The 25,608-nt window shown below is 46.8% G+C and overlaps 1 protein-coding gene across 1 annotated transcript in view; it reads left to right on the forward strand.

Moving 5' to 3' along the window:
* ANTXR1 (ANTXR cell adhesion molecule 1) overlaps positions 1 to 25,353 on the forward strand; it is a 135,360-nt gene extending 110,007 nt beyond the window's left edge. The window contains exon 18 of the mRNA XM_079987513.1: positions 19,722 to 25,353. Within this exon, the coding sequence (XP_079843639.1) occupies positions 19,722 to 19,988 (267 nt within the window). The 3' untranslated portion in view covers positions 19,989 to 25,353. The remainder of the gene's footprint in view (positions 1 to 19,721) is intronic.
* The last annotated feature ends 255 nt before the right edge of the window (positions 25,354 to 25,608 follow it).

The following is a 25,608-nucleotide window of genomic DNA, read 5'->3' on the forward strand; positions in this document are numbered from 1 at the left end:
ATGCACATTTTTCTGTTGTCCAGCTCTTGCCTCTAGCCAAACAGGTTTTATGGCCTTTTTAAAAGGGGGGGGGGAGCTGCCTCCATCAGCTCTCTGGGAAAAAAAGCTGTCCTTGGACTCCTCCAGTCACCTCCCCCTGCCCACCCCAGTTGTCCCCACCCACCTCCATTCCCTCCACCACACTTCTTACTGTTAGACATATGAGTCTGGTTTTCAGATCTCTCAAAAACCATGAAATCTCATCCCAGTTCATAAAAGGCTTCCTCGCTGGCAGTGGCCCCGGGATCCAGGATGGAAGGGAAACCCAGTCCACCTCTTGCGGCAGGGTGGAAACATCCACACATCTGCCCCCAGCTCCCCTGCTGTCTCCCAGAGACCTAGACACAAATATTCCCAAGTCTGCATTCATCATATTTTGTGAAGGACCCTTCAGAGAATTATAAAGAAAACAACCCACCCCCCCAGCTGAGAAACCTTCAAAAGGAAACCTGTGAGAGCTTCAAAAGTGCCACAAAAATGCTCTCCCCCCTTTTGACCAAGTGACGCATTCGCTTTGCAAGCAGTGACATGAAATTTCCATGGATGTAAACATAACATAAAGCAAGCGTCCCTCGGGCAGGAAGGAGGCATTAGGCGGTCTGGAGATCGGTTGCTTGGAAAGCACAGATCATATTTCCCCTTTGGAAAAAAAAATTAATAATAATTCTGCAGTTGCCAATAAATTCCCCTTTAGGAAGAGGCGGAGATAGTGATGTGTCTTTGCTTCGAGAATGCCTGCTTTCCAGCATTTAGACATGACGGCCCCGGTGTCTTCGGAAGGACTGCAAAAATGGCACAGGGAGAGCTGGGTGCCTTTGGGGCCCCGGGCAAAGGTGCAAACACATTCTGGTGTTGAGACATGGAAGGCATGCAAGATTCTTTGTCTGTTCTGTAATCCTCCTGGATTAAGCCAAGAACCATCTAATCCAGGATTCTGTTTCCAACAGTGGCTAGCTAGTCTAGTCTAGAGTAGGCAGAGCCACCATCATTCTGTTGCTCTGCTCAGTTTTATGCTGCCTCCGACTGCTTTTGCCTAGTAGCAAGGGCACAGTTGGGTACCTCAAATTTGAATTTACATGAAAACAAGAGTGCATCAGAGCAGATGCTGACTTTCTTTTTTAACCAATGCAGATCTTTCCGTTTCGCCTACTCTCAGGTAGACCATTGAAGTGTGCATGCACACGAAAGCGCATACCAATAACTAACCTAGCCTGACAATCAAGGCCTCATCCTGTGCAGATTGCGAAACCTTTGACTTGTTTTCTTCATTTTCTCATCGTATTTTGATTCCGTGAGCTTCTGACACAAACTCACAAGATGTGTTTCAGGACATTCTGGCCCAGGCTTTTCCTGTCTGATATAAATAAAGAAATCAACAACTCAGAGGCTTCATTAAGAACATAAGAAGAGCCTGTGGGAAACCCACAAGCAAGACCTGAGCCCAAAAGCCTCCTCTCCTCCATTAATTTATCTAATCGCCCTATTAAAGCCATCTAGGTAGACCTCTCTGCCTCCTGCAGCAGGGAGTTCCTTTGTTTAACAATGCACTGTATGAAAGAGGACTTCTTTTATCTGCCCTGAACCTTCCAACATTCAGCTTTGTTGGATGCCCATAATTTCTAGTGTTATGGGACGCGGGTGGCACTGTGGTCTAAACCATTGAGCCTCTTGGGCTTGCCAATCAGAAGGTCGGCTGTTCGAATCCCCGCGACGGGGTGAGCTCCCGTTGCTCGGCCCCAGCTCCTATCAACCTAACAGTTCAAAAGCACATCAGTGCAAGTAGATAAATAGGTACCGCTCCGGTGGGAAGGTAAACAGCGTTTTCATGCACTGCTCTGGTTTTGGTGTTCCGGTGTGCCAGAAGCAGCATAGTCATGCTGCCCACATGACCCAGAAAAACTGTCTGCAGACAAATGCCAGCTCCCTTGGCCTGTAAAGCGAGATGAGCTCCGTAACCCCAGAGTCATCTGTGACTGGACTTAACTGTCAGGGGTCCCTTTACCTTTACCTTTTTTATGGAGAGAAGGAGAAAAGTTATTCTCTATCCACTTTCTTCAGACCATGCATAATTTTATAAACTTCTACCATGTCGCCTCTTACTCATGTTTTCTCCATTTGCTCTGGTAAAGCAGCTGGCTCAGAACATTAGTGCCAGACTGATGTGTGTCTGTCCAGCTCACCGAGACAGACCTCGAATGAGCATCCATTCACGTCCCCATTGGAAATCTCAGCCCCTTGCCTTGCCATTGGCTCTCACAGACTACTTTAAGGTCAGGTCAAACTTCCCTTTCTCATCGCCAGAGGCAAAAATTCAAACCATCTCAAAGATGCATTAAACAGCAGATCACATTTGCAAATGCAAATACCGAAAATACACAGAACACAAGTCTGGTTTATGGATAACACTAAGATATAGGTTGTTTGCCATGAGTTGCCCTCAGATGAACCAACAAACCGTGGCTTCAACACAAGTAAACAGATACTTGCCTGCATGGCCACAACGGACTTCAGGACTTTATGGTGGGTAGGGAAGTAATAACTGAGGAGAGGAGACAAAAGTGCAAAATGCAAATATCAGGTCCTGTATACCTGAAGGAGCGTCTCCACCCCCATCGTTCAGCCCGGACACTGAGATCCAGCGCCGAGGGCCTTCTGGTGGTTCCCTCATTGCGAGAAGTGAGGTTACAGGGAACCAGGCAGAGGGCCTTCTCGGTAGTGGCGCCCACCCTGTGGAACGCCCTCCCTTCAGATGTGAAGGAAATAAGCAGCTATCTTATCTTTAAAAGACATCTGAAGGCAGCCCTGTTTAGGGAAGTTTTTAATATTTAATGCTGTATTGTTTCTAACACTCGATTGGAAGCCGCCCAGAGTGGCTGGGGAAACTCAGCCAGACGGGCGGTGTATAAATAATAAATTTATTATTATTATTATTATTATTATTATTATTATTATTATTATTATTATCTCATCATGTAACACCCACGAGACAGTGAATGGTAAAACACCAGGATAGATTTTGGAGGTGTGAGATTGAAAATGCTTGTGGGAGGATGAAGACATAGAATAGAATCATAGAATCTTGGAGCTGGACCCCCTGCAAGCACACAAACAAAAACAGTGACCCACAGAGGCATGAATCTCCCAATGTGGGCACAGCCCAAGTCACAAGAAAGTCAGAGATTCTCAGCTGTCCTGGAAGGCCCTCCTTAGCCTGATTCTTCTTGATCGCTCCAGTCTCCTGCTTCTACCAGTTCCCAGCTTGTCCCTTTTGCTAACTGCTCAGTGTCCCACCACAGGCTCCAGGCCCTAAGGCAGCCTTTCTCAACCTGTGGGTCCCCAGATGTTGTTGAACTACAACTCCCATCACCCCTGGCTAGCAAGGACAGAGCTCAGGGATGATGGGAGTTGTAGTCCAACAACATCTGGGGACCCACAGGTTGAGAACTGCTGCCTAAGGTGCCATCCCTGGGGGGCTCTTTGAAGGCAGGCTCTGCCAGCTGCTCTCCTCACCTGACTTAATTGTTCTTGTTACTTGCCTACCTTGCGTTGCGTGGCACGTAGATGACCCTCGTGGACCCTTCCAACTCTATGGTTCTCTACTTGCTTTAACTGATTTGCAAGGCAAAGGCTAAAACCAGTTTTCTAGCTTCATTTCGGGCAGACAAAAGAGGTTGTGAAATTTTCTTTTCGCAGCGTCAAATCTGGAAACGGGCTGAGGTTGCCAGCATGTCCAGCTGCTTCCAATCATTCTGGAGGAGGCCGGGTCACATGGGATTCCTGTGGTCTCCTCGCATTCTAAAGGGACTAGGTTTTGCAATTTTGCCTGCATTAATGAGGTTATTTTTGTGTTCAAGATAATAGACCAAATGGCGGGTGTTCTCCGCCCCCCCCCCCTTAATTGAGTCCTGTTTTCACCCCAAAGGTATAACCTGCCCCTAATATAAAAAGCTCATTATCAGGAATGGGAACTTGGGAGGGGGGCACTTTTAATTATGGTGGCGCCCGCTTGTGGCATTTTATAGTTTTGTCTTGCATTTCCATCATAAACATGGTTTTTAAAGGAATTTACTAGCCAACCATAAAAACTTGCCTTAAGGGAAACTTAAAGCTGTCAGAAGATTGCATCCCTCCTTCCCCCTTTATTTAAACAACAACAACAACAACAGCAACAATTTAATACCGATGGCACATAAGCTGATGGAAAAAATGGTTATTAATAAAGGTGGTTGTATTATTAATATTAATAGCTCCCATGAACTCATAGTCATCAATAATTCTCCACTATATGGGTCAAATCCAGTGTTTGTTGTTGTTGCTGTTTAGTCGTTTAGTTGTGTCCAACTCTTCGTGACCCCATGGACCAGAGCACGTCTTCCACTGCCTCCCGCAGTTTGGTCAACCTCATGCTGGTAGCTTTGAGAACACTGTCCAACGAACTCGTCCTCTGTCGTCCCCTTCTCCTTGTGCCCTCCATCTTTCCCAACATCAGGGTCTTTTCCAGGGAGTCTTCTCTTCTCGTGAGGTGGCTAAAGTATTGGAGCCTCAGCTTCAGGATCTGTCCTTCCAGTGAGCACTCAGGCCTGATTTCCTTCAGAATGGATAGGTTTGATCTTCTTGCAGTCCATGGGACTCTCAAGAGTCTCCTCCAGCACCATAATTCAAAAGCATCAATTCTTTGGCGATCAGCCTTCTAAATCCAGTGTTAGCCCCTTTCAAAGCTGTATACAGCTATGGAATGCATCCTGCCCCTTGAGCCTTACTCAGCAAGTCTTAAGGTTACAGCAGGCATCACCAAGCATCTCCTCATGAGGACTAACAACATGCTTTTTTCTTTTTCAAAAACTGAGATTCTTTGGAAGTTGAATGCTACACCGAGCGTTGCATTCCGCAGCCTTCCTGCACTGCTGAAGACTTGTGGCACACACCCTGCCTATTCCCAGGCCTTGTATCACTCTGCCTTTGCTCAGTTCCTGCAATGCAGGGAGTGGGTTGGACTAGATGACCTTTGGGGTGCCCTTCAAACTGTACAGTTCTGTTGTTGAAAGTGGATGCCTGTGTGAAGGGGGGAAAACAGAGCGTGCATAGGAGGTCACTTGGTGTGGGATTGGCTTTATAAAATGAGAACGGAATATTAGGAAATAATTTATTTGCTGACGGGGATTAAGCCACTCTGTTTCAGCACCTGCAAAATCCCCAATTTTTCTTCTAGTTAAAGGAGATATTAAACCCATTTATGTCACACCTGGATGACATTTTTTATTTCAGGCCTCATAAATCTGACTAGCTAATAAAATGACAAATGCACCGAGTTGCTAGTAAGGGTTATTACTGATGCTGTGAAAATATATTGAAATGTTTGTTAGGGTTAATGCAGAATGGGGGGGGGGGGGGAGCAGCCCACAGACCCCCTCCTTGGGAACCTGATTCTGCTGTGTTTGTATAGATAGAGTAACCCTTTTGATTACTCATTCCTGCTTGAGGAGCAAAGAACCACCTGTGTGAGTCAGAGACTTTGGCTTTTAAATTCTTTTTTTGTGCACTTAAATAAAACTATTATGTGGCTTTTTTTACTATTCCAACTAAAATAATATGTATGTTGGTATATAGACCCTTGGCGAATATAAGGCAGAATGTATAACTCAAAAGGCCGCAGCTCTGCCAAAATATACTGAGCTCACTATGGATAATCACAGTGTATAAATAAATGCATTTAGGATGCAACCCTGTGCATACTTACCTGAGAGTAAGCTCCACTAAATTAACTGAGTTAGGATAGATAGATAGATAGATAGATAGATAGATAGATGAGTTAATTAAAAATGCAGGCTTCTTGTACTGGTGTCTGGGAGGAGGGGGCACTGTGGCCCCCAAAATTTATCATTTGCCCCTTCTGTTTAGATATCCCCTGCTTTCTACATGGCTTCCACCCACTTTGCTCACAGGCGTAATCCTTAGACTTTCCCTGACAGCTGATGGGTGTAGAGATCATTTGCTTGGGGCCACTAGTTCTTCCGGGACGTGGGTGGTGCTGTGGGTTAAACCACAGAGCCTGGGACTTGCTGATCAGAAGGTCAGCAGTTCGAATCCCTGCGGCAGGGTGAGCTCCCATTGCTCGGTCCCTGCTCCTGCCAACCTAGCAGTTTGAAAGCACGTCAAAGTGCAAGTAGATAAATAGGTACCACTCTGGCGGGAAGGTAAACGGTGTTTCCGTGCGCTGCTCTGGTTCGCCAGAAGCAGCTTAGTCATGCTGGCCCCATGACCCGGAAGCTGTACGCCGGCTCCCTCGACCAATAAATCAAGATGAGCGCCACAACCCCAGTCGGTCACGACTGGACCTAATGGTCACGGGTCCCTTTACCTTTACCTTTACCAGTTCTTCCAATAAACAATTCTGCCATTTGTGCGGGACTCGGAGGTGGAGCCCAGGGGTTCATAAGGTGGAGCTGACAGGCACCCAAGGGGAACCCTCCGGAAGCATCCCTTTACCGGAGGCAGAAGTGGCCAATGTTTTTGGCCCAGTGAGCATCACATTGGGAATGCTACAGTACTGCAATGGGCACCAGTCACAAAATAGCTGCCCCAAGGATGTTGTGCCATGGCTGCCACACCTAAAGAGCAGAAAGAGACAGGACCACAGAATTGCTCACTCTTCTTCTGCACCGGCCCCTGCTATGTTCTTTCACAGGCAGAAGCTCTTTGCTCTTGGGTATGTTTAGTTAGAGTAAAGAAGGCTGATCGCCGAAGAATTGATGCTTTTGAATTATGGTGCTGGAGGAGACTCTTGAGAGTCCCATGGACTGCAAGAAGATCAAACCTCTCCATTCTGAAGGAAATCAGCCCTGAGTGCTCACTGGAAGGACAGATCCTGAAGCTGAGGCTCCAAGACTTTGGCCACCTCATGAGAAGAGAAGACTCCCTGGAGAAGACCCTGATGTTGGGAAAGATGGAGGGCACAAGGAGAAGGGGGCGACAGAGGACGAGATGGTTGGATAGTGTTTTCGAGGTTACCAGCATGAGTCTGACCAAGCTGCGGGGGGCAGTGGAGGACAGGAGTGCCTGGCGTTCTCTGGTCCATGGGGTCACGAAGAGTCGGACACGACTAAACGACTAAACAACAACAACAACAAAAGCATGGAAATGATAAGACTGAGAGGAGAGATGACAACCAACTTCAGATATCTCACATGGAAGAGGGAGCCAGCTTGTTTTCTGCGCCTCTGGTGGGTAGGACTCAAACCAACGCCTTCAAGTTACCAGAAAGGAGAGTCCAAATAAACATTAGGAAGAGCTCTCTGAAGGCAAGAGTTTTGCCGAGTTTCAAAACGGCGTCTCTTCTCTTTTGTTGTTGTGGTCCATTTCCCATTAATGAAAAATTGATCCAAATGTTAGCTCTTTTCCTGGAACTTCCTCACCCCATGGGCAGAAGCTGCTCTCTCTCTCTCTCTCTCTCTCTCTCTCTCTCTCTCTCTCTCTCATCAAGAGCTCAGCAGTTCTGGTCCTCTGCAGGATTCAGGCGAGGAAGGGAATGAGGGTGCCCATGCCCTGGCTGGCGACCAGCAGTAGCAAAACTGGGAGGGGGGGAAAGAGGGTGGAAGGATCTCTCCCCCTTTCCAGAATGAGCCAGCGGCCAAACAGCCTTCTCCTGGCAGGGAGAAGTGGAAGGAGGCAGGAATTTCCTTCACATAAGACTCTCCGCCTCTCTTTCGTGAGAGAGAGGGGGTGTGGGGGGAGACCTATGGGGAAAAGCGAGTGGGAGTTGGGTATATTTAGCCTGCAGAAGAGGCGATGTGAGAGCCATCTCCAAATACCCAAAGGGCTGCCACATGGAAGGTAGAGCAAGCTTGTTTTCTGCCGCTCCAGAGGGTGGGATCTGAACCAATGGATTCCAATGGCAAGAAAGGAGATTTTGAATAAATATTAGCAAGAACTTTCTGACAATAAGAGCTGTTTGAGAGTGGAGGAGACTTCCTTGGAAAGTGGCGGACTCGCCTTCATTAGAAGTTTTTAAACAGGTTGAATCTGTCAGGGATTCTACAGTATGGTTACCAGATGTCCCAGGGAAAGTCCCTGGATTTACAAATCTGTCCCTGGACAAAATATGTCCCCGGATTTCATTTAATGTCCCCGAATTTATATTTTAAGTGTTGTAGATTTATTAGTAAGGGATGAATGTTGCGTGATTAGTTCAATGGCACAGGACACATCATATGGAGACTTCTATCGAGGCAAAATGGCGGGCGCCAGGGCAGCAAGCAGCTCCTGAAGCCAGCCAGAGCCAACTACACTACCAGGCTGGCTCCGGGCTGCTGAGACTGCCACTGCCGAGGGGGAACCAGGGACGCCCGGCACGTCAACTGGGAGAACCACTGACTCCCCCCCCCCCCCCCGCGACCCAAATCGAGCCAGGAGCAAGAGCGCCTAGCCAACTGCCCAGTGGTGCTCTGGGGCCAGGAAAACCCCGGAGCTGCCACAGGGAGAAGGAGGAGAGGAGAAGGAAGAGAGAGAAAGAGGAAGGGTAAAAAAGAGAGGAGCCCTGACCTTGCCATGCCACTGCTGCTGAAGAGGAGAGGTAGGAGAGCACTGGGAGGGCAAGCACACGTGGCTGAGCCCAGGCCAAACCTGAGCCTACTCCACAGCGGCTAGCGCTCCAGGAGAGCAGGCTGGGGCCCAGAGGAAGGCCGCGTGACAGAGGAGACCACAGAAGAGAAGATATTACTTCTTTTTAAAAAAACAACAACAACGCTTTTTAAAAAATAACTTTCCCCCCCCTTTTCAAAAAAAAAAAAGTGTCCCCGGATTCTTTGAAAAAAATCTGGTAGCCTTATTCTACAGCTATGATTCCTTCATTGGAGGGAGTTGGACCAGATGAAGATTTGGGTCCCCTCCCAACTCTACAGTTGTATGATTTTCCAGGCACTATGTGGCCTCCTGCAGGAAAAAAGAAGGGGGGCAAATTGTCCCTTCCCCACCGACACAGCCAAGCCACTACTGTGGACAGAACAGAGGAGAGGAACACAGGAAAAGCACCCACTTCTGAGTGCGTAAATTTGGTTGCAGCTTTGAAGCTGTACAGTGGTGCCTCGCAAGACGAAAAGAATCCGTTCCGCGAGTCTCTTCGTCTAGCGGTTTTTTCGTCTTGTGAAGCAAGCCCATTAGTGGCTTAGCGCTATTAGCAGCTTTTAGCGGCTTTTAGCAGCTTAGTGGCTTAGCGGATAAGCAGCTTAGCGGCTTAGAAAAAGGGGGGAAAGGGGGGGAAAGTCGGAAAAACTCGCAAGACATTTTCGTCTTGCGAAGCAAGCCCATAGGGAAATTCGCCTCGCGAAGCACCTCCAAAACGGAAAACCCTTTCGTCTAGCGGGTTTTCCGTCTTGCGAGGCGTTCGTCTTGCGGGGCCCCACTGTACCTCTCAGTGGGGAACTGTGGTAGTGCTCGCCACTGCCCATCTGGAAACAACCCTAGATATCCATGTCGTATATGAATGAATCAATTTTATACCAGTTTGATTGCCGTGACTTCTTGCCAAGAAATTTTAAGAACTGTAGTTCATTCTGGGTGCTGAGAATTCTCTGTTACTGCACTGGAAAACCCTTCAAACAAAAACCAAAATCCCCCAGCGGGAAGGCAAGCAATGTATGACTCTGGGATGTTGATTGGGCTTGGAGCGAATATTTTGCCTTAGATTACGGGAGAAGCAGAGTTGGATTTCTTCTCTAGGTTTTTCTTGCCATCACAGCCATAACTTTCCTTCCCTGTGCTTAGAACTGTATCTTCTCTCTACATAAAGTGAGTGTTGGAGCAGATCCTAAAACAGCAGCAACCTCAGCTTGCTTGGAATAGTATAAAGGGTCAAAGGTCAGCTGTGTGGGATTAGCACAGAGGTCTTGGATTAATTTTTGTATAAGATTCTAAACCCTGGAGCCTCTCTGTTTCCCCTTTCAATTATCTTGTGCATGGTCCTGGGTCCCTTGTCAAGTTTAGCATGAAAAGGTTTTGAACAATGGGGAGAGATGTAGCTCAGTGGAAGCTGAACTGTGGCCAAGTGTGGCGCATAGAATCATTGAATCATGGAAGGGTCCCAGGGGTCATCTAGTTCAACCCCCTGAAATGCAGGAATCTCCGCTAAAGCATCCATGACAAATGCATGAAGAAGGCCTCACCTTCAGAGCTTTCCAACCCTGGTAGCTTCCTGATAGCCCAGTTGTGCTGCGGTTGTCATCCTGAACATCTGGGGGAGGCAATCAAAGATGGAGGCTGGGATATTCTTTCTTCTTATTCATTTCATTTCTATACAGTGGTACCTCGGGTTACATATGCTTCAGGTTACAGACTCCGCTAACCCAGAAATAGTACCTCGGGTTAAGAACTTTGCTTCAGGATGAGAACAGAAATCAGGCTCCAGCGGTGTGGCAGCAGCAGTGGTGATTCAGGTTAAGAACAGTTTCAGGTTAAGTACGGACCTCCGGAACGAATTAAGTACTTAACCCAAGGTACCACTGTACCACTTTATATTTTTTAAGAAGAAGAGGAAGAAAATTTCAAAGAAGTTTACAACCTAGATTAAAACATCAAATAAAACAATCCAGAATAAAACTTTACAGAAGAAAGTCAAGTATACATTCAAAGCAACCCTTCCCTATTAATAGGAAATGAAAAGATTATCTTAAAGATTTCCAAAAAAAAAAAAAATACTAAAGGAAATCAAATATAAAATGCATGTCTAAAAGAGCATAATTGGCAAGAGAACAAAATATTATCATATTATCATAATATAGTAATGGACTGCTGTAAGTACAGTGGTATCTTGGGTTACAGACGCTTCAGGTTACAGACGCTTCAGGTTACAGACTCCGCTAACCCAGAAATATTACCTCGGGTTAAGAACCTTACCTCAGGTTGAGAACAGAAATTGCGCGGCAGCAGCGGGAGGCCCCATTAGCTAAAGTGGTAGCTCAGGTTAAGAACAGTTTCAGGTTAAGAGCAGCCCTCCAGAACGAATTAAGTTCTTAACCCGAGGTACCATTGTACACTTCTCTTTGTTCATAAGAACATCGGAAGAACCTGCTGATTTATTTATACCCCGCCCATCTGGCTGGGCTTCCCCAGCCACTCTGGGCAGCTTCCAAAAAAATATTCTCCTCTTTTAAAAAAATAATCCTCTTTTAAAGGTAAAGGTAAAGGTACCCCTGCCCGTACGGGCCAGTCTTGACAGACTCTGGGGTTGTGCGCCCATCTCACTTAAGAGGCCAGGGGCCAGCGCTGTCCGGAGACACTTCCGGGTCACGTGGCCAGCGTGACATCGCTGCTCTGGCGAGCCAGAGCCGCACACGGAAACGCCGTTTACCTTCCCGCTGGTAAGCGGTCCCTATTTATCTACTTGCACCCGGAGGTGCTTTCGAACTGCTAGGTTGGCAGGCGCTGGGACCGAGCAGCGGGAGCGCACCCCGCCGCAGGGATTCGAACCGCCGACCTTTCGATCAGCAAGCCCTAGGCGCTGAGGCTTTAACCCACAGCGCCACCTGCGTCCGCAATCCTCTTTTAAAGCCATCCAAATTAGTGGCCACCACTGCTTCCTGTGGCAGTGAGTTCCACAGTTTAGCTTTATTTTCTCTCTCCTGAATCTCCCAACTTTCATAGGATGTCCACAAGTTCTAGTGTTAAAAGAGAGAGGAAGAAACTTTTCTCTATCTGCTTTCTCCATGCCAGGCATAATTTTATAAATGCCTATCATTTCGCCTCTTAATTGCCTTTACTTTTATCTAAAAAGTCCCAAAGGCTGCAACCTTTCTTTATAGATTCCCTTGACCATTTCAGTTGCCCTCTTCTGAACCTTTTCCAACTTTACAATAGCCTTTCTGAGACCAGAAGTCTAGGCATTCTTTCAATGATACACTCTAGCACAGACTTATTCTCTTCTTGAGCGACTCAGTTGCAGTGACAACTGCCAAGACATCTGGGCACCTCTGCGTTACAAGTGTAGATCAGCTTCATGCTGCTTCAGCTGATGTACCTTCTCCCAAAGAATTGTCATTTGGAGAGCAAACTTGACCACTCTCTCATAGCCTTCACCAGCCCTTCTGTCCAGGGGCTGATGGGAGTTGTAGTCAAAAACATCTGCCGGGTTTGAGAAGGCTGCCTTTCAGGGCCCTTTCCTCCCTCATCTCATGCAGGTTCTTGAAGGAAAGGGGTACCTACTAAGTCCTTGACGTGTTGGTAGTCAGTGAGAGATCTGGGTGGTCCACCTCCACAATCTAAGAAGAATATTGACAAACTGGGACATGTGCAGAGGAGGGTGACTAAGAGGACCAAGCGTCTGGAAACCAAGCCTTATGAGGAATGGTTGAGGGACTTGGGTATGTTTAGCCTGGAGGAGAGAGACTGAGAGGTGAAAGGATAAAGGGACCCCTGACCGTTAGATCCAATTGTGGGCGATTCTGGGGTTGTGGCGCTCATATCACTTTACTGGCCGAGGGAGCTGGCATACAGCTTCCGGCTCATGTGGCCAGCATGACTAAGCCGCTTCTGGCAAAACCAGAGCAGCACACGGAAACACCGTTTACCTTCCCGCCGGAGCGGTATCTATTTATCTACTTGCACTTTGGCGTGCTTTCGAACTGCTAGGTTTGCAGGAGCAGGGACCGAGCAATGGGCGCTCAGCCAGTCGTGGGGATTCGAACCGCCGACCTTCTGATCGGCAAGCCCTGGGCTCTGTGGTTTAGACCACAGCACCACCGCCATCTTCAAATATTTGAAGGGCTGTCAAATGTCTCTCCTGCACCCAAACCAATAGATTCCAATGAGAAGGAGATTGGCTTTCTTGGGTAACAAGGAAGTTAAAGAGTGGAACGCACACCTTCGGAACCTGTTGGACTCTCCTTCATTAATTGTTTTTCATCAGATGCTGGTTGTCTAGCTGTCATGGATGCTTTGCGGGGGGTCAGACTAGATGGCCCTTAGGGTCCCTCCCATCTCTACAATTCTGTGATTCTGTTCGCTTGCTTGAGTAATAAAGAGACTGGGATTAATTTGGGGCACATCCTGACACTTGTTTCAGGATTATATGTGACCTGGTTTTGTTTAGCCAAAGGGAGCTGATTTCTTCCAGTTTTGGCATGTTTGTGGCCACGGCCCAGGAAGCACAAACCCTCCTCCGTTTCTGCGTCCTGTTATAAGATTGTTCAGACCCCTGTTTGTTTTAACATCCTGCTGGTGAACTTAAAGGCGGCCTATTTCTTCTTGGGCCATCTTTTCACGGTCAGAATTGCAGAAGAATGTCCCTCTGGTCACGTGAGCCAAGAGTTCCTCTCCTGGGAAGAAGGGCTGTTTTCTTCACCCGAGGAAGAAGAGTAGCAAACCAAAGCAGGCATCCCATTTCTTTCCCAGGTCGACCTGAAAACCTTCCCACATCTTTCCAGCTGCTGCATCTAGTTTAACCACTCTCCCCACATCCTTTTCCCTTCCTCCTCCAAGCACTGAAAGGAAGTCCATCCAGGCTGTAGACTCCTCCTCAGCCAAGCATGCTCCCCTGGAGCAAAGACTTCCAGACTCTGCTCTGCACTCACATAAAGAGCATGTGTAAAATCTGCTCTTTCACAGAACTCACCTTGGTCTCCCATCTTGCTTGCTGAACAGGTCTGCACCTGCTAGTTTCAGGATGCACTTCCATGTCCGCTGGGTCCCACACGTTGCCATTTAAGGCACTGGATTGGCAGGCAAACGAACGGGGGTGGGGTGGGGTGGGGTGGAATTCATACGCTTCCATGATGCAAGATTGCCAAGAAAAACCATGCCCCATAAACATTTTATTAGATTTTGATTGCAGTTCTGCTTGGGTTCCAGTTGGATCAATGAAGGCGACCACTTCATCGTTCTTACTGCCCCAGCTGAATACTTTTTCAGGCAAAGCAGTCCTAAGCATTATTTATCTCTGGATCCGTTTCCCTTGGCTGCCGTCTTTTTTATTATTAAAAACTTGGACATAAATAAAGAAAATAAATATTGTAGGAGTGATAGTCCAAGGATGCTTGAGTTCCACTGCGGGAGCCCTGCCAGGAAAAGGGGTGTTTGTGCGTGTGTGTGTGTGTGTGTGTGTGTGTGTGTTGATCCAGGTGACTAATGCAGCTGCTGCTTCTCCTCCTCTAACAAGAGGCAGAGTTAAAACTGAACAAATGACAGCTTTTTACTTTTTTACAAGCCCACAATGCCCGGGACTTAGCAAACTCTTTCTAAGCAAAATCTGAACAGGCAGCATATTTCCAATCAGTGTTGATAGGAGTGGCTAATCTGTCTGCTCCTTCCTGCACAGCCTTAGAATCATAGAACTGTGGAGTTGGAAGGTACCCAATGGTCATGTAGTCCAACCCCCTGCCCCAAGGGGGTTTCCTTTGCAGTCCAGCCTGCCAGCCCCTGCATTGCCATCGGCTGCCCAGTTCACACGCAGAGCTACACATGGTGGAGTCTCCCTCTTCTAGGGCCTGTTGGGTGTGCTTGGTACAAACCTTCCCCCTTCACCAAAAAGCTCACACACTTCCCAGCTGCTTCTTTCTTCCTCTCTTGTAAACGTGCCAAAGGATATTTGTACTCCCTAAACACAACTCAGTCTGCAGCAATTCATTCCAACAGGCCTTTACATCTCCGTGTTGTTTTTTCTGCTGCATGAAATTTGTTGCGGTTGACTTTCAGTCCTCAAGCATCACTGAACCCACAAGCCAGGCTCCCAGCACAGTTCTGCTCATTCAGGCCCAATGATTTCAGTGGCCCTAAAGTGCACTTAACTCTGTTTTCGGATTGACCATTTACTTATACGAGTCACAGAAATCTGTGTTGAAACAATTTTAAGACCTGCAATCTGAGCCTGCAGAGCAACAATAAAATCCAGGCTCTGAAGCTGAGAGAGCTTTAGAACTTGGGATCATTTTGCACAATCAGTGGTATTGTGTAGAAATATTAATGTCTGAATTTTGTTACCATATTGGCTACAAAACCTTCTGAGAGCCAAATGCCAGAACACAGACTTTGAAGTCCAGATATTGACTTGAGTCAAGCTTAATTTGCAATGGCGAATTTGTCATTTGTAGTGAGGTTTGCCAGAACTCAGCCCCACATCTGTTTTCAACTCCTGAGTGGCTAGAAAGCATGAGCTGTGTTGACCGAGATGTGTGAGAGTTGTAGGGCTTGGGAAAGGCTGTGATTTAAATCACGATTTAAATTACTAATCAGTAAGACTTGATTTAAATCAATTTTTCTTACAGAAAGACATTCCTGCTGGTATAATCTTAATATTTACAATCAGATGAAGGTTTTATTTTTGGAATAATAAATCTTCAGAGTAGTTTTTACAGTTACATCAAAAATTACTGATTTGGTTATACTATTAGAAATACATAGATAATTATAAAATTTTGGTGAGGTTTAATAAGTTAACTGTTTATATTTGGGCAACTTTTCTGCTGTGCTTTATTGGAAGGAGAAAAATAATCATTTCCTTAATAACCATTTCCTTAAAAACCAACTTAGACTGAGTTTCAGCACACATGAAAAACTTAAAACAAATCCTTATTTCCTGATGAATAGCCTTTGGACTATAATGTAACTTAAATAGAAAACTATCTTTAGAAAGATTTTTTTTCCTCCGAAAGCATTTTATTTTAAAAATCCAATTTAAATTTTTAAAAAATGGATTTAAATCAAAAAAATCTGATTTAAATTTTTAAAAATCCATTTTTTTTAATTAAAAAAATCATTTATTTTTATCCACACTGATATTGCATGATGTGGAATAGTGTATTGCTGCCCCACTCCATACCTGAGTTTATTTGAGATGGGTGGGCTTGGCTGAAGTGAGAGTGAAGCAGATGGGTTTCACAACATCTCAGCTGGTTTGATTGACCAACGTTCAAAGGGAACTTTCCCTTGTCAAGAGAAGTGTTTGGTTGGATTTAAAGCTCTCCAGTTCCTGTCGCTGCCTTGATAGACTTGTGCTTGTGGGCATCTTCTGGCAACCTGAGCAACAGACTTAGCTACTTAAGAATGTTGTTGTTGTTTAGTGGTTTAGTCGTGACCGACTCTTCATGACCCCCTGGACCAGAGCACGCCAGGCACTTCTGTCCTCCACCACCTCCCGCAGCTTGGTCAAACTCATGCTGGTAGCCTCAAGAACACCGTCCAACCATCTCGTCCTCTGTCGTCCCCTTCTCCTTGTGCCCTCCATCTTTCCCAACATCAGGGTCTTTTCCAGGGAGTCTTCTCTTCTCATGAGGTGGCCAAAGTCTTGGAGCCTCAGCTTCAGGATCTGTCCTTCCAGTGAGCACTCAGGGCTGATTTCCTTAAGAATGGAGAGGTTTGATCTTCTTGTAGTCCATGGGACTCTCAAGAGTCTCCCCCAGCACCAGAATTCAAAAGCATCAATTCTTTGGCGATCAGCCTTCTTGATGGTCCAGCTCTCACTTCCATACATCACTACTGGGAAAACCATAGCTTTAACTATACGGACCTTTGTTGGCAAGAATAGCCTTGGGGAAATATCCATAGCTACCTGAGATTGGCATCCCAACCTAAAAATGTGTTTAATCTAGGTGGGGTGGTCTGCTGTTTCCCCCCAAAAGGAAGCATTCCCAAAACAGGCTCCTATCTGAAAATTAAGGGCTCCCTCCTCTGTTCTCTCCTTTCCTGGGGCTGAGTGGCAGTAGTAGTCTAAAACATCTGGAGGGCACCAGGTTGGAGAAGGTTGGCCTTGTTTCTATTCTCTAAGCAGGGCCTTTCCTTCACGGAATGCTTTGAGTCTCAGGCAGATGTTTCTTGAAAGCTGTAAGGAATTATTTCTTCGCCGGCTAACTAGGAGAAAAGGTGTGTATATCCCTCGCCACCCCCACAAACTGACCTCTGTCTAATCTGTCTGAGCTTGTAATGTCTTTTCCCCCTCCTGATTTACTATGTATAAAAGTATGTCCTGCTGTCAGCTGGAAAGGGGAGACATGAAAGACAACTCACACCCACCCCAGCTAAGGCCCAGGGACAATGAATCAAACCGTTGCCGCCGAGTCCAAATAATGTGCTTTGATTTACAATGACCCCAGCATAGGCTGATGCTTCGATTTGGGAGGCAGTGGAATGGAAACAGCCTTTTAATGCAGGGTTGGGTGCTCTGCGGCCTCCTTTCCTGAGCCACACCTGGCCAGCTGAGCCAAGGCTGAGCCCCACACAGCTGCCATATGTTGACTCCCCATAGGCTGATCCTCCTGGAGGAGGAGGAGAGAGGGAAGGGAAGGGAAGGGAACGGCTTGGCTTGCGCACAGGCAAATGTCTGTGCAAAAGCTCTGAGGTGCCACGCTGGGCCCCGCCTGCCATTTCTCACAATGCAGCTGCTGAGGCGTATTACATTTTTCAGTTCATGTCTGCACGGACTGTTATGTCTAAACAACTGAGCCTCTTGGGCTTGCCGATCGGAAGGTCGGTGGTTCAAATCCCCACGACGGAGTGAGCTCCCGTTGCTCTGTCCCAGCTCCTGCCAACCTAGCAGTTCGAAAGCATGCCAGTGCAAGTAGATAAATAGGTACCACTGTGGCAGGAAGGTAAACAGCATTTCCATGCGCTTTGGTTTCCGTCACGGTGTTCCATTGCTCCAGAAACGGTTTAGTCCTGCTGGCCACATGACCTAGAAAGCTGTCTGTGGACAAACGCCGGCTCCCTCGGCCTGAAAGTGAGATGAGTGCCCCAACCCCATAGTCATCTTTGACTGGACTTAACTGTCCAGGGGTCCTTTCCCTTTTCACCTCCCTTCCAACTCTGATTCTATGACACCCTGAAATATAAACTTGGAGGAATGCTTCAGTTCCATCATTTCTAACATGAGAAGAGCCTGCCGGTTCTGGCCAGTGGCCCAACTAGTCCGGCATCCTGTTGTCATGGTGGCCAACCAGGTTCCCATGGCAAACCTGCAAGCACAACGGCAACTCTTCCCTCTTGTGGTTTCCAGAAACTGGTATACAGAAGTACTTGCTGCTTCCAGTTGTGCAGGCTGAGCATAGCCACCCTCTCCCTCATCAATTTGCTTGATTTCTCTCTTTTTCTCTTTCTCTTTCTGTGTCACCCTTCCCTAACCTGGTGCCATTCCGATGTTTTGGATTATCAGCTCCTCTCAGCCCTGGCTGGCTTGCTTGCTGCGGCTGATGGCAGGCGAAGTCCAAAATGTCTGCAGATGAGTTTGTTCACATCTTTGTGCCACTGGCTTGAGAAATGATACATTACAGGGTTTGCTTTATTGCAGAGGTGGAAATTATTAGAGGAGACTAATTTAGCGCCATTTTAAATAGGCAGCTAAAGATGCATTTTGTGGCTGTGGGTGAGCATCAGGTCATTAACATCCAACCACATTCTGCACCTTTTCCCACCAGAGATGCCATTACAGGCCTGCTCCCTGTTCTTTCTGGTCCACAAATGCCTATAAACGTAACCCAGCGTAACATAAAGCTGTCCACCCATCTGAGCCAAGAGGCAAGCAGCAACTTTGACTGTGTTTGTTCCATGGTTTGCTACATCCTATCCCAGAAACAGGCTCCATATTTGGGGGGGGGTGCATATCTTTGAGGCTTTTTATTCATGTTCCAACCCTGCCTCTGGGTCCAGGTGCAGAGAAGCAACAAACTGAGTTTTGATTATGTGGTTTAGCCTGGAAAAGAGTTGATCCTTTTAATAGGTATCAAATGGGTTTCTTAGTGTAGCGGTCAGCACTTGGCAAGACCCCCGCCCAACATGATGCCCTCCTGCTGTTCTGGACTCTGCTTGCCCTCAGCTCCAGCCAACATTTTATGTAGCCTCTGTGGTTTTTGGGGTATCAGGTGAGGAGGTATAGAAGTTCCCTCCTTTTGCCCCGCTAAATGCCCCAGTGCCATCAGTCTTGGGACCTTGAGAGTCTTGTCAGCTCATTTTGAATTTGGTTTTAAAAAAAAAATCTGTTCTTTTAATTTGCAAATGTATAAGCTCCTTCATATGCAGGGAGTCCCACAAATATGGAGAAACCACTCCCTTATTTTTGGGTGGCCCCATTTCCTTCCAAACAGATAGACCTGTGTTTGCTATTAGTATCTGTCAGCCTTGGCAGGATCTATAGAAACAAAAAATAAAGAAAAATCTCCAGCATTCATTGTGTAAAAAAGAAAGAAGAACAACCAGAAAGCTGAGTTTGTTTATTTAGCAAGCATTGTTCTACCTCTGAGGAAGGGGAGCGATGCTGTTATTTATTTACTACACTGTCCCACCTTTTTCTCCAAGGATCTCCAGGTGTCTTACTTGGTTCTTCCCCTCCTCCTTTAGCCCCCACAGCAACCCTGCAAGGTAGGCTAGGCTAAGAGGTGGCAGCTGGCTACCAAGGACCCCCAGTAAGCTTCATGGCCAAGTGGGGATTTGAACCCCTGGTCTCCCACTTAAACCACTGCACAACACTGGCTCTCAGTTATCCATGCCACTTAATTCCCCACATCACCGGACCACTGGAAGTCTTCTTCAGATGTCCCTACAGGTGTTCTTTGCTCACATGCTTCCAAGCATACCTTCACCATCATGAGGTCTAGAAACCCTTTTTAGAAAGAAGCAAACTACCTAGATTCTGCCCTTTATTCCGATTCTGTGCTCAGTGTGAATTCTCTCAGCTCCATCCTGAGTGACTCCATGTTTGCTTTTTCTTTCAGGGTCGCTGCATTAATTTCACCCGAGTGAAGACGTCACAGCCTCCCCCTAAGTACCCTCTCAACAACTCCTACCACCCCCCTCCCCCTGCCCCCATTTACAACCCCCCTCCCCCTGCCCCCATCTACACCCCTCCCCCACCCAGCTCCCCAGCCCCTCCCACCCCGTCTCCGCCCTCCACGCTCCCCCCTCTCCCTCCCCCTCCTCATGCTCCTCCCCCAAACCGGGCCCCGCCCCCTTCCCGCCCCCCTCCGCGGCCCTCTGTCTAAACGCCCTGCCCTCTCCCCCAGAAGCCTTTCTTAAGCCATTTTCAACAGTACTGTAAAACCAAGAATATTTCAGAGGCGGCCTTAACATTCTGGGTGAAGAGACAAGCAAACCCCTTTCAATTCTTCTTTTTCTTCTTTTTAAAAAAGTCCCCTAATGCCCCCAGTTGACTGGAATGCTCAAATCCCTAGCGTTCAGTTCGGAAGAAATCTCTGCCATTCATCACTTTAAAAAGAATAAGACTCTGGCGACGAAAGCAAAACAGTCGCTGGACGCTGCCCACAGCACTGTGTGTTCAGGATACCACCAGCCACTGATCTGAAAGTCATCCTCTTCCTGTCAGGTTGAGTAGATCATCCCTCAGAGGCGAGTGGTGGGAATCTCAGGAGGACAGCGTGGCTGGGGCCACAGAAATCCTTGCAGCCAAGGCTGCCCCCGGAGCCCACGCTGGTATTGCCACATGGAAGGTATTCCTGAGCACGCCTGCATTTGATACGTTGCTACAAGGAAGGCAGTAGGTGCAATGAACTCAAGTCTGATGGTTTCAGAGGAAGAACCGATGACTGGAAGCAAAGGAAACGTCAGCACGTTGCCCTTTGAAGAATCATACAATTGTAGAGTTGGAAGGGACCCCGAGGGTCAAATGGTCCGAACCCTGCAATGGAAGTGCAGAAAGTGGCCTGAAATATAATGTATGGTCTTTGTCATGTTCTCAGCTGACAGGAGGAGTCCAGAAGAGTTGGGATGCTGTGAAGAAGCAGAGCAAATGCAGCCGCTGGGTGGAGAGGCTGGCGTTGCCCAGGCAAGGGGCAGAGGTTCTGTGGCACATGCCTGTGAGATTTCCAAAAGGAACATCCGCAGGACACCCAAGGGCGGGCCAAAGCGGTTGATTCCATGGGAGATCTGAAAACCACCAATAATACATCTGGCAGGCCCTGCAAGGACCCTTTAGGAAGTGCGTTGGCAGTTTAAGTGAATCCGCTTCCTGTTGGCCAGCTTTTAAAAACAACACAGATCAGTCATGGGAAGGAGGAACAGAAGGCAAAAGTTTCCCCAGTGTGCAGAGGAGATGAAATGACTTGAATTGCCATGGTTTTAAAAAGACTAGACAACTTTCCCCCTTTAGTAGTTACTTTCAAATGGATTCTGACAACCATATGTTGATGTCAATTCAAGGAGGCTCTATTAGTGGATTTGATCATGCTGAACTGGTCTCAAGTGGTGCCTAGACTGAGCGAGAGCTACTACATTCTGGCTTAGCCATGTTAAGTTGCCCTCCTGATGTGTGTTCAGAGAGTACTTTGGAAAGGAGAGTGAGATGGATGCTGATCTGAGAGGTGTGACTTGATTCTTGGCCTCAGACGCAATCTGTCAAAGAGGGATTCCAGAGCACGTAGCAGGAGAGAACCGCTGTTGTCGAGGGGAGCTAAAGATTGCAGACCCTTACAAATTGGAAGTGGCCTGGGAATTGGTTCCGTGGGTGTCACCTGAAAAAGTTCATCATGTATTGACTTCAACACGGTGTGAGACTCTTTTCCTCCAGGACTTATTTTACAAAATCCATGTTGATTTGTTTCCGTTTTGAAGGGGCAATTCACACTGCCACCTCATGCCCGCCTGCCTACTCTTGGCATTTCTGTACACCTCACCTCCATCACTGATGCAAGGAGCCCTCCATGCCTGCCTTTAACTGGGCAGGAGCCCGATTTCAATGGGATCTGCATGCAGGAGGTCCAAGGCTGTTTCCAGCTCAAGGTGTTTGGATTACAGGACAGAGCAAGGGCCCAGAGAGCGACTGTGAGCCCAGGTAGATGGTGCTAGGCTAGGGAAGCCAATGGCCTGACTTGCTGTAAGACAGTTACATTACGGCACCCACTGGAAATTAGCCTTAGTTAGCAGGGGGTGCGGCAGTTTGCTGGGGCAATACCAAAATGTGCAATAACACTGAGCCTCCCAGGAGATGCACAGGTTGCATCGTTCCCTTTATAAATGGGAGCTGACTCAGTTTTCCAGTCCTGCAAATGTACGTACTTTACCTGTAGTAAAATGTCTTGACAACCTGCCTTAGTAACACAGATGTTAGAAGTAGATAAAATAATTGCATCAGTAAGGGCAAACTCATGCAGCCCCATGTGATCGTTAGGATCAGTTTTCCCCAAGGAAAACACACCTCCTGATGTTTCTGGAGGATTTTAACACCTTTCTGCAAAATTATGCATCCTAAAGTTGTTCAAAATGGTGACGGGCGGGATCTGGTCAGCATTTAGCACGTTAAGCTTGCATTGCTTTCAGTGACTTCGATACGCCGACTCCACTCTCCCTTGCTGACATGAAAATCAATGTGGCCTTTGGTTCCCTTGGGCTCCCATAGACATTCACTGCAAGAGATCAAGGCCACAGTCCAGGGGGAATGCTTGCACATGTATCTGCCATAGGGCATGTCCACCTTCATTGCTAAGGTAGGTTGCAAGGAAATTCTTTGCAGGGTCATTGCAGCCAGAAGGTGGCTTTGCAATGGTTAGACTTGGCTATTTGGGTGCTCTGAGAATGTCTGGGCTGGAACACTTTGCACATCGCAGCATGTGGCAGAAAACCAAGGAAGGGAACCTGTGCATCTGCCCTGGGGGAGAGATGCATAATCTTCAGATGTGCATGGAGCATAAGCAGAGCCTGCTGGATCAGGCCAATAGCCCACCTAGTCTGCAGGAAACCCACAAGCAGGATTTGAGCACAAAGCCACTCTCTCCTCCTCCTGTGGTTTCAAGCAACTGCGATTCAGAAGCATTGCTGCCTCTAACTGGAGGCAGAGCACAGCCTTGTGGCCAGTAGCCATCAATAGCCTTCCCCTCCACGAATTTGTCTAATCCTCTTTTAAAGCCATCCAAGTTGGTGGCCATCGCTGCCCCCTATAGGAGTGAGTTCCATAGTGTAACTGTGTGCTGTGTGAAGGGCTTTATTTCATCTGCCCCAAATCTTCCAACATTCAGATATGTGAGTCAGCTGAATGGGCTTTTAAAAGATTTAGTCAAATTCATGGCTGGTAAGTCAACCCAAAGCTATCTGCCATGGTAGCTACATGGAATACCCCATGGTCCGAGGCAGGATAGTGCTGAGTTGTCCCATATGCTAGGAAACAACAGGTCCCCAATCATCTCCATTGGCCCCACATTTGAGCTTCCCAGAGCCCTCTTGAAAACAGGATGCCAGACTAGACAGCCCCTTGGTTTGGTTGATGCTCTTTCCTGGTTTTCTGCTGCCTATGATAACATTCAAAAGCATCCTAAAGACAGCTGTATAAGGTTGCAACTCAAGCAACTTAATCCAGATTGGAAGTGCCTAATCTGTTTCCAGGGCTGTGGTGTCAGCAGTTACCATGAGCTAAGAGTGGCCAGTGGAGAGAGATTCCCCTGCCTTTTGCCGCTTCATCTCCCCACTCGTTTCTTTCCCCAGCTGCACAGCAACAGCTGCTCAGTCTGCAGGCAGAACAAAGCAGCCTTCTGTAATAGCAAAGGCACCCCTCGGGACTCTGCCTGGTCACAAACCTCTCCGGAAATAGCCACTGTTTGGGTTTTCAAGGTGCAGTTCGGTCACAAGGCGGCCTTGCCGTTGTCCGAGAAGCTCCAGCACAAGGTCCAGCTGGTTGCCACAGTTTAGCTGAGCAGAAGTTTGTCTTGCTGGAAGATGGGAGCGCTCAGTCCAGATGGAAGCTCTCTTGCGCAACCCTAGTGGAGGTGCAGAACAGCGCAACTCGTAAGGGGGTTTGCCAAGAGACCTTCCTGGCTGACTGCTTGGAAAGTATAGAACAAATGGGGTGGAAGTAATACAGGGAGTAGGTTTGACCTGTGACAGAGCCTTGAAGGTGCCCCCAAAGTTTGGAATAAAAAAGCTTTTAGAAAAATGCAACACTTCTTTAGCATTAATTTGGTGGCAATGCTGGAATAATCTCAGAGGAAAAGTAAGTGTATTTCGATAGCTTCCGGTTTTGTTAAAGATGAATTTTGTTTTCCCAGTTTAAAAGTTTAAAAAACTTAAGGATAGAGGGAGGGAACAAATGAATTTAAAAAGTGTAAGTTAGGCCAAGGATGTTTTATTTTCAAGTACACAAATTCTCTGTGCATGATTTAAAAGCAAAATTCCAAATCTGTGGTGTATATTTTATTGTTGTATGCTTGCCATATTTTAAGTGGAAGCATTTCCTATCCTGTGTGGATAAAAGATCTTTTTTTTCATGTTGTAGTAAATTATTATAAAGCCAATGATATTTCATGGCATGTTATTGTATCAAGCTGTGCTTGTTTTTTGTTTAATTTCTCCCCCTTTTATGGTTGTACTGCTATTATTAATGTATGGATAGTCCCTGTAATGACGAATACCTCCTTTACACAGCATTAATTGTAATCATGAAGACTCTTGAGCAGAAGATCTTCCACTTAAACCATTATGGACAGTTGTAAACAGCAGCTGGGGGGTCTATTTGTGTGGAAGAGGTGGTGGAGAAAGAGGAAAATGGACCCAATCCACTCTTAACTCTTTGGAGAAAGAGCAGGAGCTGTGCAGAACTCAGGTTTCTGCCATTTTCCATTTGCCTGACATTGTGTAGGTGCCGTGAGAGCAATCAGAATCAGCTCAAAACTATTTTCATGTTAGAGGTGGAGAAATCTGTGAGATATCAGTGCTTAACTTTGGTTGGATTGTGTCCATGGACCTCAAATTCTGATTAATTTTCCAGGGTCAATTAATGTTATGTAACAGAGAGGTTGAACTGGCCAGTGTACTATATACAGACATATAGTACTGTGTATACATCTTTTGTTAGTAGAAAATCCTGAGCTCATTATAGCAAATATTCCAGAACTAGCCATTTCTAAAGAGAGTTCTTTGTATAAGAAAAAGAAGCGTGGAAGCAGTTGGATGAGACACCATCTTTTCTGCAGCTTCAGGAAGTGTTAAATCGCAAAATGACTAACCACTTCACAGGCTCACAGATTCAAATAGTTGAAAAAATACTGATAAATCATACTTGACCAAATCTTGAGAAACTACTTTGGTTGAAAATATTTATTCCTAGATTCAAAAGCCAAGTGCATGTCATATAATTAACGGTGGCCAATCTGCAATTCTTGGAAGTCCCTGGAAGGATTGAGAGAAGAGGAGGTTAGCAATTAATGGAGATGTTGCAAGTCAGAAAAGAACTTTTTCTCTGTAGATGTGGTGACCTTTGGTGGATGAGAGAAATGTCTGTTCAGCAAGCAGAAGACTCTTGTTCTGTGCCCTTGGCTTATTTGCATGAATTGTGGGGTTTTTTGTTTTTTTTTAGATACAGCCATTACTCTTTTAAATTTTGATGTTATTAAAGAACTAATTTGAGCTCTGCCTTCATGTATTCTGTTCATAGACGTGGGGAAAGGGCAGCTGTGCACCAGAAGCTGACCAACCGCATTGCAGATAGCTTGGTTTTGCCCCCCCCCCCAGCATAAATCATGACTACACCGATTCCCAGAAAATAATGTTAGTTTTCATGGGTGAGGGGAGCTAGAGACCAGCAACATCTGGAGAGCCAAGGGTTCCCCATCCTTAGCTTGAAGCCGAAGAGGACAGTTTTGCCCATTGTGTCACTGAAGC

This window comes from Podarcis cretensis, assembly GCF_951804945.1.
Source record: "Podarcis cretensis genome assembly, chromosome: 8".
NCBI lineage: Eukaryota > Metazoa > Chordata > Lepidosauria > Squamata > Lacertidae > Podarcis > Podarcis cretensis.